Below are 15,083 nucleotides of genomic sequence, written 5' to 3'. Positions count from 1 at the left end.
CAAGCGCCAGGGACTTAGGGAAGAAAAGGAGTTAGCAAAACCAATGGTGAGAAGATATATTACATTACCCCTGTGCAATTAAGTTCAGCCATATCTACTCGTTGTTAGCAACGCCTTTCATCGCTTTATGCTAACCAGATTTTGTTTGCATTTGGTTACCTAGCTTTTGGCTGTTCCCCAAGGGTACACTAAAACCTTGCTCTTGCGACAATTTCTCTGAGCAAGATACCTTACATTTTATTTTTTTCTGTGATTACTATTCTACATTACGCAAAAGGTTTGTATTCCCATTACTTAGAGATGGTCATTTTACCCAAGTCAGGCCTGCTTTGTTGTACCTTCAAATGCTATCTTCCTCTATTGTCTGTTTTGGGGTTGCATGTTTTTAACAGGAGCCATTAGGCGCAGGAAAAAGTAGTTTTTATAGCAGCCATCTGTCTTTGCCTGTTTTGTTTCTTGGGTCCATCTCACGCTAATATTGGTATTTTTAGGATATATAGTCTATTGCATTTGGCCGTAGCACTTTAGGATGTTACAATTTGAATTTCGTTTTTTGATTGATATTAGGCATGTTCCTATTTTAATCTTTTTTAAAGGTTTTAAAGTTTGTTGATGAAATGTATATTTTTAACATGTTCACTTTCATGGCATTGAGTTGCCGAATAAAGTATCTTTTAATTGATTGATTGAGATGAGGCCTGTAGTCATGATCATTGGCTTGCCACCACAACCGACTCCACACTGCTGTGTAACTATATTGAGTAAAGCTTTGCCAAAAGCCGAAAAAGGGCAATACAACCAGTCAATTTAATGGGAATACACACACTCAATCCCGTGTGGAGGAGAACCAACATGTTGGCAGATCCTACGTCCCTCTTTCAGTAGTACTTTGAAAGTTTTTTTGTGATGACAAAAGGTCAGGCACAGCTGCTCTGAAAAGTCAGCCTTACTCCATGTTGATTATTGTAACCCTGGGCATCCCATACTTTTCTCAAACAAACAACTGCACTCTGAAGTCTAAAGGTAATGATGGAAGGGGAGGGTGCTAGGACTGGAAAACAGCAATACATTCCTCATGACTGCCTTTCTCCCATCTGTGATGCTTCCTGACAAAAGCAACCATCATAAATGATATGCTGACCTCAGACACTTTAACAACATTATAATTCCACCCGTGTGCCCCACCACCGTACTAAAGCACAAGCAACCCATACTGCTGCTTACTCAGGAAGCTGGTTAAATAAAAAGTAGTTGCAAGGAGGTGGAGGACATTTTTCTTGGACGCACATAACTAACGCCCGATCAGAACATGTACTCTTGTCCACCAACATGTGGGTGGAATTAAAGTCCCTCTCTGTAGTACTCCTGAAAGCTCTTTTTAGCTGTGCTGTTATGCCAGAACTCAAAAAAACATAAGTATAGATGCCATGATGGCTCCCTATTTTTACAAATCTGGTGTAATGTTTAGTTATTTGAGGTTTCTTTGTACAGCATTTAATCGAGCGTCAGAGTGTTGAACACTTCACTATTGAGAAGTATCGTTTAAATTGAGCAAAGAAAAAGAAACAACTAAGCTAGAAGAGCTTAAGTCTATTTGAGGAGGGGAGAGAAATAGAAAAGATATGAAAGGAAAAGACGGGAGTATGAAGGAAGTAGCAGGAGGCACAATTAAGTTGAAGTATTATATAAAGTGTCTGAAAGTAAACTTCAGGATGTTGGGAGCTAAATATCTCATGTTCAATTCATGGTAAATGTAGGAGGAAGCTGACAGTATCGGTTTGGAATTATACAAGAGTGAAACTGTCAAAAACAATGGAAAAAAGTAACTCAACGTTTTCTGCTCCTAAACGGGTGATTGACGTTAGGGCGATTGTGCTAACCTGGATGATGGTAAGGGGTAGGATAAGGACAATCTGTCTGTATCAAATCTCCCAGTAGCTGAAGGAGCTGTCGATGAGAAGGGGAATGATTATGACCCTGAGGAGGTAAGTAATGGGATTGCTTATGGTTCACAAATATCCCAATAGAAAAAAAGTTCACCCGAAAAATGTCAAGATTTCGTAATGAAGTAGCCTATATGTTATTCTTCATTAGCTTGTGTTTTACTTCTTTTGTTAAAGTTATTTATTGTTCTGTGTTCCTTTGTTGGGAAAATTGTATAGGGGCAGGATGAAGGTGTTTCCTTTGAAATGCTAGGATGCTTTAATGGGAATGTGGAATGTAGGGAGCTCTGAGTAGAATGTAGAAGTGGAACTTAAGAGGGACTGCAGGAGTTATTCTGAATTGAAGCTGGAGCTGATTGACAGCTGTCAGGTGTGCTCATTCTGTTAGTTGTTCATTTCTGAACAAAGAAGAAGTCAGTCACCTGAATTGGAGAGTTTGTTTCAGCTAATCTCCTATTAGAGATATTGTGGCCTCTTTCCCCTGTGGCAATTTTAAAAATGTACATTTCATTACTCAAAATCTTGCTGGACGGAGACAATCATTACATACATACTGCCAATTTTCCTCAGATATTTGGCATAGGTGGCATCTATTGATAGACTGGGGGTAGGCCTTCTGAATTTGATCATGGGTCCAGTGTAGTCAGTGTACAAAAAACACTGAATTTGTTTTGATTTGGATCAAGTTAAAGTGTAGTGTAGTTCCTATTTTCCCAATAGGCTCTGTGCATTGGAATAACATAAACGATAACTTAGACGTAGGACTGAGGTCGACTAGGTCTCTATTGAATATGTTAGACTTAATTTAGGTTTGCCAGCTATCTCAGAGGTCACTAGAAACGTTCTCGAATGAAAAGGGAGGAGTGAACTTCCCTGATTAGACAAGAAGGGATTCAGCTTCTGACAACCGCATAAACATGACAACTTTGCTCCCCCAGAATAAGGTGTATATCTCCAGAGTCGTGTGAAAACAATAGATACCTATTTCACTCAGTCAGTTGTGCATACTTAGTTTCACCAGAGTGCAGAGAAATAGAGAGACGGTGTTTTCAATAAAAAGGTGTTATTTATTGAACAGACTTCTCTCTCATGCAAAAGAAATGAATTGCTATGATTGCAATACTTGTTATAAAGTAAAGTGCGTACAGTAAAAGGAGTATTACGAAATAATACTGTAAAAGCATTGATATGGTCTCTGAGCCATATGATACTTAAAGGGTATAAAATATATACAGTTACATACAAAGATAAAAGCTTGACTAAACGTACTCAACTGGTGCTTCTAAATACGCCTACCCCGGTGTACCTAACCTAAGCCTAGTACGTGGGAAGGAGTAGATGGGCTGCAGTTTAAGTTAAGTTAGTTTTTGCCAAGTATCGGACCCAAGAATTCTCTAAGGATCTAATCAGCTCCGTACCTTGGTTTTTAGAATGGAGGAGGTCTTGTATCTCGCTCTCAGGACTCGATCTCCCAGCAACCCGCGAGGGTGACTGGAAACACCAGAGCTGGATTTTCTCTGCAGGAGAAAAAGACAGCGTCTTTCTCAGTGAGTCAAATGGGAGGGAAGGCTTCCTTCGGCACTCGCATCAGCTGGGCTTTGGGCTCCACACCGCCATGTGTTGCGTAAGGCAAACGCTGGTATATTTATACCTGGAAGGTGCCGTGTTTGACGTAAGGTTGGACATAAGACGTCAATTAAAGATGTCACTAAGAACTGACTGTTCTTTCGGTGCTTGCAGGAGTTCTAAGACAAATCAAAAGTTAAGCACGGGGAATTCCCAGGTTGCTGGAGGTTTGGTATGTTGTAAGAACTTGTTGTGCTTTCTAGGAGTCTAAGGAAGTAGCCTTGCCGCATTTGGTTTGGTATTGGCTAATACTAAATATGAAGTATTTAATTAGAGTCCTAGATAAAACACAACAGAAGCCTTGTGCATTATTTGACCCAGGCATTTCCATTTCGCTAAACATATGTCTAGGCCTGCTCTTGCCTCCAATTTTCTTGATGGTGTAACAGGACAAGTGTAAATCGATAAGAAATATGTCTCGTGGTTTTTCTTCTGATATCATAGCCATTTAAGAATCTCTGTTTCCCCACTCATTTGCTTTCTCTGCCAACAGTTTCTGAGCTCTGATCATTAAAAAGTCCCTCTTTGAAGATTCCAACGCATATTGTAAGTAAAGCCATGATTTAAGCTATGATCCAAATTACATATTTGTCCCAAATGTACGATATCACTTTTGATTCAGTAGAAACACATCACTGTTAATTGCTTAGTAAATTCAGGGTTATGCCATAATGGTGTTTTGTACAAATTGCTAAGACCCACCATTGTCTTAAAAACTTGAGACTGTGACATTTGTAGAAGATTCCCTGCAGCTTGTACTCTTCTGCCATTAATCTCAGCCAGCTGCTATCAGAAATTCTAACCATACAGGATTGGGCTGGTATACCAAAATTTGACATCATTATCCACAAATATTTCCAGTTCACCATATCGAATACAACCCCAAGACTCTACAAAACCAAGGACCCCCCTACATTACCCACCAAACGAACTTCCACTAACCGCTCCTTCTCCCACTATGTTGCCAAGACCATGAACAGCCTCCCCACACACCTCCTGTTCATCAACTCACTTCTGGAATTCTGACTGGCCTTCAAGACCCAGCTGTTCGAATAAGCCTCCGGGGGCCTGCAAGTGCCTGAATACCCTATCAATTAACTGCGCTTTACTAAAACCTGATTGTTTGATTGACTTTCTGCATACTTAGGCCACTCCTGTTATTTGCACTGCGGTATCTAATTATTTTAAACTTACTATGTCTATCAGAAAGAGTAACAAGCTTTAGAGAATGAATAAGATTGTTGGAATTACTCATTGTTCTTATTTACACTGCTTGAAGTTTTCTTTTTTTACATCTGTGTAATACTATGTTGTCCTAAACATTTTTAATCTATGTATTGAAATTTTCAACCACGGAATTTTGTGAATTCTTTATTTGTCAAACTTTTATGGTTCAAGGAACCGAACTAAAGTTATTCTTGACTTGATTGAAATCTGTTCTCAGTGCCCCAAAAAAATATCGGTTGTGGGCATGATTGTAGTTTATGCCACCTACAATGCTTTTATACTATATTAGTAGCCACCAGTATTTGTCTAGAATAAGCTCTACCTGATCTTTTTGACTCAAGTATCCTATCAACCTTCTCAGTTGGTTGGTAAACACCTCAACACAAGTTCATAAACACTTTTGAGAAGAGTGATCTGATGATACACGTGAAGAGAGTTTTTTCCAGTAAGATTGTGCAGATTACACTCCCGAATAAAGACAGAATTGGTCCCAACTCGAAAATAGAACTGAATAGCATCGAAAGAACTGGAGACATTTCTGCTGCTATAGTCTTATACTCTTCCAGCACCATCCCATTGCCTCACAGAGTTTTATCAGAATGAATTTCTTGTATGGCAGTAACTACCTCATCCAGGGCTTCTTTTTTCCAAAAAGGAACTCCTGTGTGCTGGTTGTGGGAGCAGGGAGGTTTAAACTAGGTAAAAAATCTTATTTTTTGAATGAGCAAATCTTTAAATCTTCTTAATAAATGTATTAAAAATCCCCAAATACCCAGCCAATAGCCTTTTTATATTATAATAAAACGTAGGTTAATGGATCTCTAATTTCATCAATCTCACATGCCTTTCCTCTATGCTCAAGCAAAGGGGATGATTGACGGAGTGTTGAACATTGCAAGCACTCAACCCCAGTCAACTGATCTGGGTTTAATCCATCATCTTTCTTTAGCTCACTCCATCACCCCAGTTCAGATATGGCCATATGCAAATCAATCTGACCCTGTGCCTCATGGGAACAGTCCAGCCTGAACTGCCAAGCCATGTCTTCCCTTCCTCATTACAGTTCTCAGAATTCCTCTGCTTCTATGTTCTTCAATTCACAATTTAATTAGATCTCAAGTTGCAGTCTCATGTTGTCATATTGTACTTTACTACCAATTGTAAATTACTTAGGTGTTCATCTTGTGGCTTGTACAGGAGTGATCAGGGTGCCTCTGGTTTTTACCATTGCCACTTAGTTACTCCTAATTTAGGGGCCGATTACGATTGCGGAAGGACCTCCACTGCTAGCCATGCGGTGGTGGTCCTTCCGCAATCAGACTGTGAGTTTCCCTCACCATATCCTCAAAGACCATCCGCCACAGACCCACCACAGGCAATTGTTCCGATTGCCTGGTGTATCGGTCTACATCCATAAAATGGTGGCAGTGCCTAGCAAGCAACGTCCGACAAATTAGGATGCAGTCTCCAGCCAGCCTTTCCGTGGCAGGTTAACTGCCATTTAAAGGCTGGTGGAGATTGGGTTTGGGGGCCTGTTGCGGGCCCCCCATGTGTTGGGGGGAGGTGTGGGTGCATGGGGGGTACCCATTGTACCCCCCCCTACACTTAACTGCATCAAGTGGCAGGCACCGTGTGGTGCCTGCCACATAGTGCAGTGAAATGCACAACATGCCATTTTGACGTTGCAGCGGGTGCTGCTGTCAGCAGCACCCGCCGCAATGTTAAAATGTAAAATGCGACCACCATGGTGGTGGTCGCATCCTATTTCGGTGTGTGAACCGCTGCATGTATTGCACTTGAACTTGGCAGAAAGGATTCTTCGAGGGATGCGGCGCCTGGCCTATTCTTTCAAGGTCTTTACATACCAGATTTATTCAGATGTCTGATGACCATGGGATAATTGATTCACGATTTTAAATACCGGTGAGGACTTCACAAGGTGGGCCCCACGAGTGGATTTCAGCTCACTCCCTTGAAAAACCCTGATTAAGTACTCAACCTTCAGTGTTATACCTGAGATGACTGTATGGCACCAGGATTAAGTTGCCCCCCACACCCCCTTTCATCCTGACTCGCAGCAGAGGTATTGTTGTGTGTCGATTTAGATACCATATATAGGTTTCCCGATTTATGTCCTTATATAGGCACAATTCACATTGCCCTTATTTAGGCATAGAAATTCAACCCTTATTTGGGCGTTACCCATGCTGACCAAATGCAGGCATGGTCACCTACATCCATCCATACACGTCACAATGAGTTCTTGGAAAACTAGACTCTTAAGCCTTTAGGACTACCTCTGCTTGGATATTGATTTCTCCAAGAACTCATTTATTATGCATGAACATCTGTTCCTTAGGGATTAATTCATAACATTCCTATGCCCGACTTTTACGTCAATACTGGCATTCCTAAACACCTTCAGGGTATAAATATACCTTAACTTATCACGGCAAACCACGGCTCGGCTGCATACTTGCACGACAGGGCTCTCCACGGCAAATTCGGAATGAATTCGAGTCCCTGCCTGATGCACTGACCAGACACTGTCATCCTCCTTGCAGAGAATCCAGTTCAGTGTTTCTGACTCCACTTGCGGGGTGTTAACGATCGAGACCCGGAAAGACATTCCAACCTCTCTCATTCTAAGGTATGGAGCAGACTAGAACCTAGATGGACTCTTGGCAACTCTTGGCAAAACTAAACTATAGCTAGCTATACTTTAGAAAATAGCACCTACTTCTTACCTCGTACTACGCTTAGGTTAGGTACACTGGAGTAGAACTATTAAGAAGCACCAGATGACTATTTACATTTTAACCTGTGTGTTTTATGTATGTATTTTTATGAATATATGACATAGTTACAAACCATGCTATTGCAGTATTATTTTATTTTACTGCTGACACTGTACGTATTATACTTCACATTTTGTCTTACAATTGTAGCAGCTCATATCTCTTGCACAAGAATTAGGACTGTTCAGTAAACCCTTTTTATTGAAACGCTCGTCTACCTATTTCTTTGTAACTCTGTAGAAACGAAGCATGCACGATTGACTGAGTTGAACTGTTATCTATTGTTTCTACGATTCTGAGATGAACTGTTCAGATTTTAAGGGAAACAAAGTTGTCATGTTTATGCGGTTGTCAGAGACTAATCCTTTCTTGTTCATTCGATAAGTTTCTAGTGACCTCTGAGCTAGCTGGCACACACAAGTAGTTAAGTTTAATGTACTCGATAGAGACATACTGACCTCAGTCCTATGTCAAAACTATAGTGTATATTATTACAATGCGCAGAGCCTATAAGGGGTATCGGAACTACACTACAGTATAAGTCACCCTCTATGCATTAGCCAAGTCGAAACGTCGATGCACCCCACCCACCAACGGCCTGTATCCCTTCCCATCCCCATTGTTTGATGTTTCATTTATGCATTTACAAAAAAACTATAAAACATGTAATAAACTATCTGATTGGGACAGGCCTTTCTGTACTTGTCTCTTTACCAGTCCGTTGCCAAAACATTACAAATGTATATACTCTGAATATTAGTGACTATTCACCTCTCCCTATTCATCATGAGCACACCCATTCTTCTCCCCTTCCTTGAGCAACCTTTTGTATCTTCCTCTTGTCAAATTAATTTTGATCTAGTTCAAGTATATGAAATTTAATAAACTGAACTTAAACAATTTTTGGCGTTTTCGTGTTTTACATTTACTGTACGTTTTGAACAAAGTTATCTTCGACAACAGTGTATGTTGTTGGGTTCTATTTGGTATTTTTAGCAATGTCTGACTTATAGAGCTACACACACATGATAAACTACAATTAGAATGCGGTCTCCAGCCAGCCTTTCTGTGGCGGGTTAACCGCCATTAAAAGGCTGGTGGAGATTGGTTTTGGAGGCCTGTTGCGGGCCCCCCTTGTGTTGGTAAAAGGTGCCAGTGCACAGGGGGTACCCATGGTACCCCCTATATTTCACACCACCAAGTGGCAGGCACTGTGTGGTGCCTGACACATAGTGCAGTGAAATGCACAACATGCCATTTTGACATTGCAGCGGGTGCTGCTGTCAATGTAGGCTGACCGGGGAGGCGCTGGACATCAACATTTGTGCAAGCAATATCCCTAAAGCTTCACATGTATGCACGCCGAACACGGGATTAAAATATGGAATAAGAAGATCGGCAGAAGCCTTCTTTCCAGGAATATCATTATAACGGGATCGAACCAATTATACCTATCGATTATAGAGGATCCTATGGAGCTATAATTGCCCAGCTGCCCCCCATCCGGATTAGTCACACACCGTTGGGACATTCGGAAATCAACTAGAAACATAGAGTACTTTCTTTTGCCCAAAGTAATTTACCGGGCCCTGTCCGGAAACAAATCAACAGTTTCCCAAGGACGCCATTCAAAATCAGCAAGGTCATATATGCCGTTGTAAGAAGAAAGCTTGCCTTACACATACATATTGTCCTGAAGAAGGTGGCATAGAGAAATACATGAGCCACCGAAACGCGTCAACGCATCATTGAATGTTACATCCAAAGAACCATATGGGTGTCGATCTTGATGAATTAACCTATAGACACCTGTTATAAAAGATAAATATTGAGTTCTATATGGAGTAACCAACTAGAGATGCTTTTTATTTGTTTGCACCACACTTGGTCGCTAGCTTTCATATATTCAGATTTATGTACACAGTGGTATCTTTCTATTGTATATTGTGTTTTTTTTTATTTTAGAATTGTGCTAAAATGATTGGTCAATAGGACTTTTTTTATTGTTTTGTATATACAAATTGTTTTATAAATGCTGTAGAACATACTATTATCAATTTTATTAAAGACACACAGTATTTTTCATATTTAGTTACGTTGTTCTTTTGATGTCACTTCACCACTTTTGAGGAATTGAACCCGTTATGAATGGATGCATGATATAGCCGAGTGTGAGTTATTGGTTGGGGTAACCTTCCACCGTCAATACTGATTGGTGGGGATTGTAACAGTCCCAGGAGAAATCCTTTTTATTTGACTTACCAGTGGTACCCCTTCTCTTGGGTTCGGGGTCACTCTCATTTGATTTTAAAAAAAAACGAGTGGGACAGAGGGCAGAAAGGCACAAAAACGAGTGGGACAGCGGGTAAAAGGGCACAAAAACGAGTGGAACAGGGGGCAGAAAGGTGCAAGAAACGAGTGGGACAGAGGGCTTTGTAAAGGCTGTCTCCCAACTGCTGTGCAACTTCTTCTACTCTTAGAGCTGAGATTTTCATGCAAGTCTTATAGTCTGAATTCAGCAGCGTAATAGGACGGAATGTATGAAGCTCTGGGGTTATACTGTATAAGCAGCTACCTATGTTATGCCATCTATTAATGTAATAACTGCACTTTCACAATTGCTTTATTAACCTTCCTGCTTTCTCAAATTTGCTTTGAAAATGCATGATTTTTCTTCTCTTTTTTCAAAATTTTCTTGAGGGGGTTTATCCCCCCAAACCCCCCTTAAGGGGTTTGGGGTTGCTCGCTGCGCTCGCTCGCTACGGTGCAGTATGCAAATCACTTTGCACCCCACCACTTTCAAATGTCACCACCCGCCCCTGACAGAGGCCAGGTTGCTGGAGGTAAAAAAAACAAAAACTGAACAAACTGTTGCCGGTAACATCCCTTTTTCTAGTTAATTAACTGCTTACTAACCTGAGTAGGGTAAAAATTATGGGGACATAATGACTCTAAGTAGTCATATACATTACAGGAGGGTGGAGGTCCACAAGAAAAAGACGCTGTGTCGTTATTTTAGAGAACCTTTCTCTGTAAGTGGGTAAATGCAACCCCATAGATGAGAACGGCAACTGAGAGACCCACCTGGGCAAACAATGTCCTGCAGTTACCTAAGAAATAAGATTGCTCTGCAAGCAGCGTTCACTGTAAAAACTATATGAAAAAATACATTTAGCAGTTATATCACAAAGCATTTGTACGCTAGGGCATACCTCAAGTACAATTATTCCCCAAATGAACGTCAATTAGAGTTTGTATAATGCAGTTTTTGTGATACACTTATCATACGAGGATAAAACTATTCAAATTCGCTCACTATTAGCAATGAACACACATCTTGTTTTTCAGGTTTGGCAAGGATGCTTCAAGCTGGCAGAGAAAATCCAGCCTTTTCAGATGCCAAAACACAGGAAGACACAGCATTGCTCCTGGACGAGGTAGATTATTAATACTGTGCACTCTCTCAGCTACAGTGGGATTTCAGCTATGAGGTTAAACTAGTACTTTATAACCAATGTAATTATTAATTGAGACCATCTGAACCAGTTCAGCAATAATGTTTAAACATCATTTTAGTAATCTGTGTGAAATGTAAGTCTCCAAGCCTGTGAATTAAAATGTAACATGTAAGTAAACCTAACAAGCAAAAAGGATGCTGCTCAGCCACATTCATCTCCCAACCTGAAAAACCCTTTTGTTGCAAATAAATTGAGGTTCTTTGTTGGTGGGTAATTCTCAGTATTAAAAGGAAACTATGTGATATGAGAACTTTAAAGTCATTCTGAGGGGCAGCTACTGGTTTATATTAGACTGCCTGAATTGTATATTGTATCAGAGGTTCATTGTTTTGGAACCAATCAGATATTTCTATTAAAATGTGTATAAGAATGTTTTCCATAGAAGCTATTCACTTGCTGTATGCTAACTGCTCCTGTGTAGCATACAACATTTTACGTGTGATACAATAATATTATAGGAGATCTAAAATTCTGATTGATACCAGAAGTGTATTGGGCAAGCAGCCTCCAGGTTATGTGACATTGCTGCTGATGAATATTCAAAAGAAAATACTGTAGTGAGGCTAGCAATGGTATGATACACTTATCAGAAATATGGTGTGGATTAAAAATGCATTGAAAGTGTAGTCCATACTCCTTATTACAACTTTGGAATGTTAGGAGATCCATTGAAGACAGTGGAGTTGCTCTGGGGTTATGATGCTGGTATAGGCCCAGGGTGACAACATTCCAATGTCTGTCTTCATGTTTCTCCCTTTTTAATTGAAAACATTCTGCCCTTAGTGGATGGAATGTTCTAATAGCCTTAGAGCCCTGCTACCACAGGCTTTACTGGTTGTTTAAGCCCCTCACGGTCACTATGGACCCTCGCCTGCAGCTCAGGCCTATAAATTGGGGTCAAGTCCTTTAACAACCCGTATAGCCCTCAGCAGCGGGATATAAGGCTGCAGATTCCCTTCTTCTGCTTGGAATTAGCTAAAATTAGGGGATCTGCAAACACAAAGGTGGTATTTCTTGACATCAAGTAAAATATTTCCAAGTCTAAGATAAATATTTTTGCAAGAAACTGACACTGGAAAGGCTACCACATATGACAATATTGTCCTTCAAGAAATTCATACTTATTTTTAGTCCTGTTCTGCATTGTTGGAATTTAAATTGAAGTCCACACACCCATGCATCTAGGAATTGTTCTACCTTTTATGACTATAATGAAGATCCTAGGAGGTAGAAAATTAATTTATGTGTGAAGATTTCAGTGAAAAAGTCCAGATGACAGTAGATCCAGCTAGTAAGTGCATTGTGTTGATAGAGCAGTGTTGAGTTAAACCAGGTCTGCATCAGTATGTGTACAGCTGCTGAGGACAGAGCACTACTGCCTTGGTAGTTGTGTATCTCAGAGATGAACTGAGAAATGGGAACTAAACTTGAGAATGGGTGTCTCCACATGAATTCACATTTTCTGCCTGTTTCATCCACTGAAATATGCATGTCGAAACTCTTTGGGGGTGCAGTGTTTCATTCACTATCCCAGGAAGGTGTTCAAGAGCTCTAGAAATGCTGTCAATTGTAGTTATCTTATCCAAAGATCTCATCACGCTGAGATTTCTTTTTTATTTATAGGTAAGTGCCTGCAAAATGCCTAATCACCCACACAAAATAGCACCTACATTCAGCAATGGCTATGAGACAGGTGGTTCTCCTCAGTCAACATAGAACTCAGGGTCTAATTATGATGACAGTTTACCCTCCATTAAAAAGGTTGGCAGAAAGGGATATTGGAGTCCATAGTTGGCCCCCTCCCCACCTGGCCCTCAGCTGTGTGTTTTGGACAGCACCTATGGTGCCACTCTACATATCTCTGCACCATGTGGCAGGCAACGCATGGTGCCTGCCACGTAGTGCAGGGATATGCTTAGACTTCCCTTTTTGTACTGTGGCGTGTGCTGTAGCCAGCAGCACCCGCTGTAATACATAATATAGGCATTGTGACTGCCGTTGGTGGCGTTTGCATTCTAATGCCTATGGCGGGACTGCCGGCATCCTGTCGGGCTGTTCCACCTCTGATAGGATGGCTGTCGGACGAAAGTCGCCAGTGCCCCAATGGTGCACTGGGGACTGAAAGTAACTGCATCCATGATTTTTAATAGTATTATATAGGCATGGGTGTGCTGAATTTAATTCATAGTGTGACATTGAACATGGAGTGGATACAGTTCCAGCTATGCTTTGAAAATAATTGTACTATTAAACAGAGCAGTGTTCTAAACACAAGGCAGCACTAATTACCACAAATATTTAGCAAATGTATTGGAAATGGGTCTAAATTTGGGAATTTAAGTCAGATTGAGTAGTTTACATGACACTACTGACACAAATACAAAATAGTAATGGATATAGTACTTGCTTTATTCTTAGTCACTGGTAATTACTCTGGGCAAAGCTGTAGTCGTTCCTCATATGAATGACAATATAGCAGAGAAATGTAAATGGTATCGAAGTGGGTTACCAATTTTCCAAAATATTGTCAGTGCTGAGACAATAGGTATTTTTCAACATCCACATTAGAAATATCAATTTAAGCATCTGGCACAATAAATAAATTAAATGTTAAAACTTCGGATGCAGAGTTTCAATCCCCACTCCATGAAGCCAGAGCCCCGAAGGGCAATGTCATCAGATAACACATACTATGAACCTTCAAGGTGATATCAACAGCCAAACAATATTCATCTGATTTTAATTGCTTTGGCCATATTAACATCCAAGAAAACTGACTCTTGTTGTTCAGATCAAGAAAAACATTAAATATGCTTACCCTTTTGTTCAAATGCCAGTAGAGAAACGGCGGTTAGAAGATTACACAACTTTGAATGTAGGATTTCTGTTGTACCTACTTTTACATGCTTTTGTGCATCTGCCGTAAAACCTCCAACTCCCTATTAGTAAAAGTGCACGGAGGGAGTATCTCTTTCTATTTGTACTAACTGTAAATTAATATTCCCTTATTTCCTCATCTTATTCCCATTTTAGATGTTTTGGGGACAATGCCCAAAGGCATAATACAGATGCACGACTTTACTTGCTCGAAAATGTCTTTGTGCATAGGTTCTGTGGTTACCAAATATTCTGGTTTAGGGAAGAGGGAATCGTGAGTGTTTCTACTGACCTACTGCTCAAGCACTACCTTGAATGGCAGGGGTATGTGCATACAGACACAGGTGATTAGTTTGGTAGCGTACACTTGACGAAAATATCATGAGTTACATATCAGCAATTCTCAGCTCAGATGTGCTGGACCAAACAGATCCGATCACTGCGGGTGACTGTATGAATAAATATTGTGAACAAAGACTGTTGTAGCAAAAGCATTGTCGAAAATAATATTGTGCAAACAGAATAGTATAAAAATTGTATATTTATTGAAATATAAATGCTTATAGTATCATATCTATATTACATTTTACATTATAAATTAATAACATAATTAAAACATGTTTTAACAATGGAAAACATCGGTTACATCGCAGTGTTCACACCGCAATACCTTTACAACGCAAGTCATTACAATGACTTGCGCTGGATGGCGCTCTAAGCTAAGGAATAGTATGATGTACTATTCCAACACCTTCCCTACTGTAACGTAGGCTGGAGTTGGATTAGTAAATCATACTATTTCTTAGTCCAGCGCCCTCCTCATTGTAACGACTTGCGTTGTAATGCCTGCATTGTAAAGGTATCTCGGTGTGAACACCGCGATGTAACATCGTATATTCTTTAAATATTAATGTACACTTTAAAAATATAAAGACATGATTTAAACAATTTTAAAATAAAACTAGATTAGATATTTTAGCAATCATTTGAAAATTAAAATCAACAAGCGTATATAGAACAAAAGCATATATAAACCTTAATTTAAAAATTAAAATGTGTACAAAAACAACCACCAATAAAATTTGACTTTAAAG

General features: G+C 40.0%; 1 protein-coding gene across 18 annotated transcripts in view; it reads left to right on the top strand.

Annotated features, from left to right (window-relative positions):
- Positions 1-15,083, top strand: part of NOSTRIN (nitric oxide synthase trafficking) — a 709,159-nt gene that overhangs the window by 437,657 nt on the left and 256,419 nt on the right. For all 18 annotated transcript variants that reach the window (XM_086956574.1, XM_086956575.1, XM_086956569.1 and 15 more), the window contains one exon: positions 10,943-11,031. In XM_086956574.1, coding sequence (XP_086812700.1) covers positions 10,943-11,031 — 89 coding nt within the window. The remainder of the gene's footprint in view (positions 1-10,942; positions 11,032-15,083) is intronic.

The sequence above is a fragment of the Lissotriton vulgaris genome, chromosome 2_1 (assembly GCF_964263255.1).
Source record: "Lissotriton vulgaris chromosome 2_1, aLisVul1.2, whole genome shotgun sequence".
Taxonomy (NCBI): Eukaryota; Metazoa; Chordata; class Amphibia; order Caudata; family Salamandridae; genus Lissotriton; species Lissotriton vulgaris.
The sequence above is the reverse complement of the archived record's forward strand: the minus strand, read 5'-3'. Positions and strand labels throughout refer to the sequence as shown.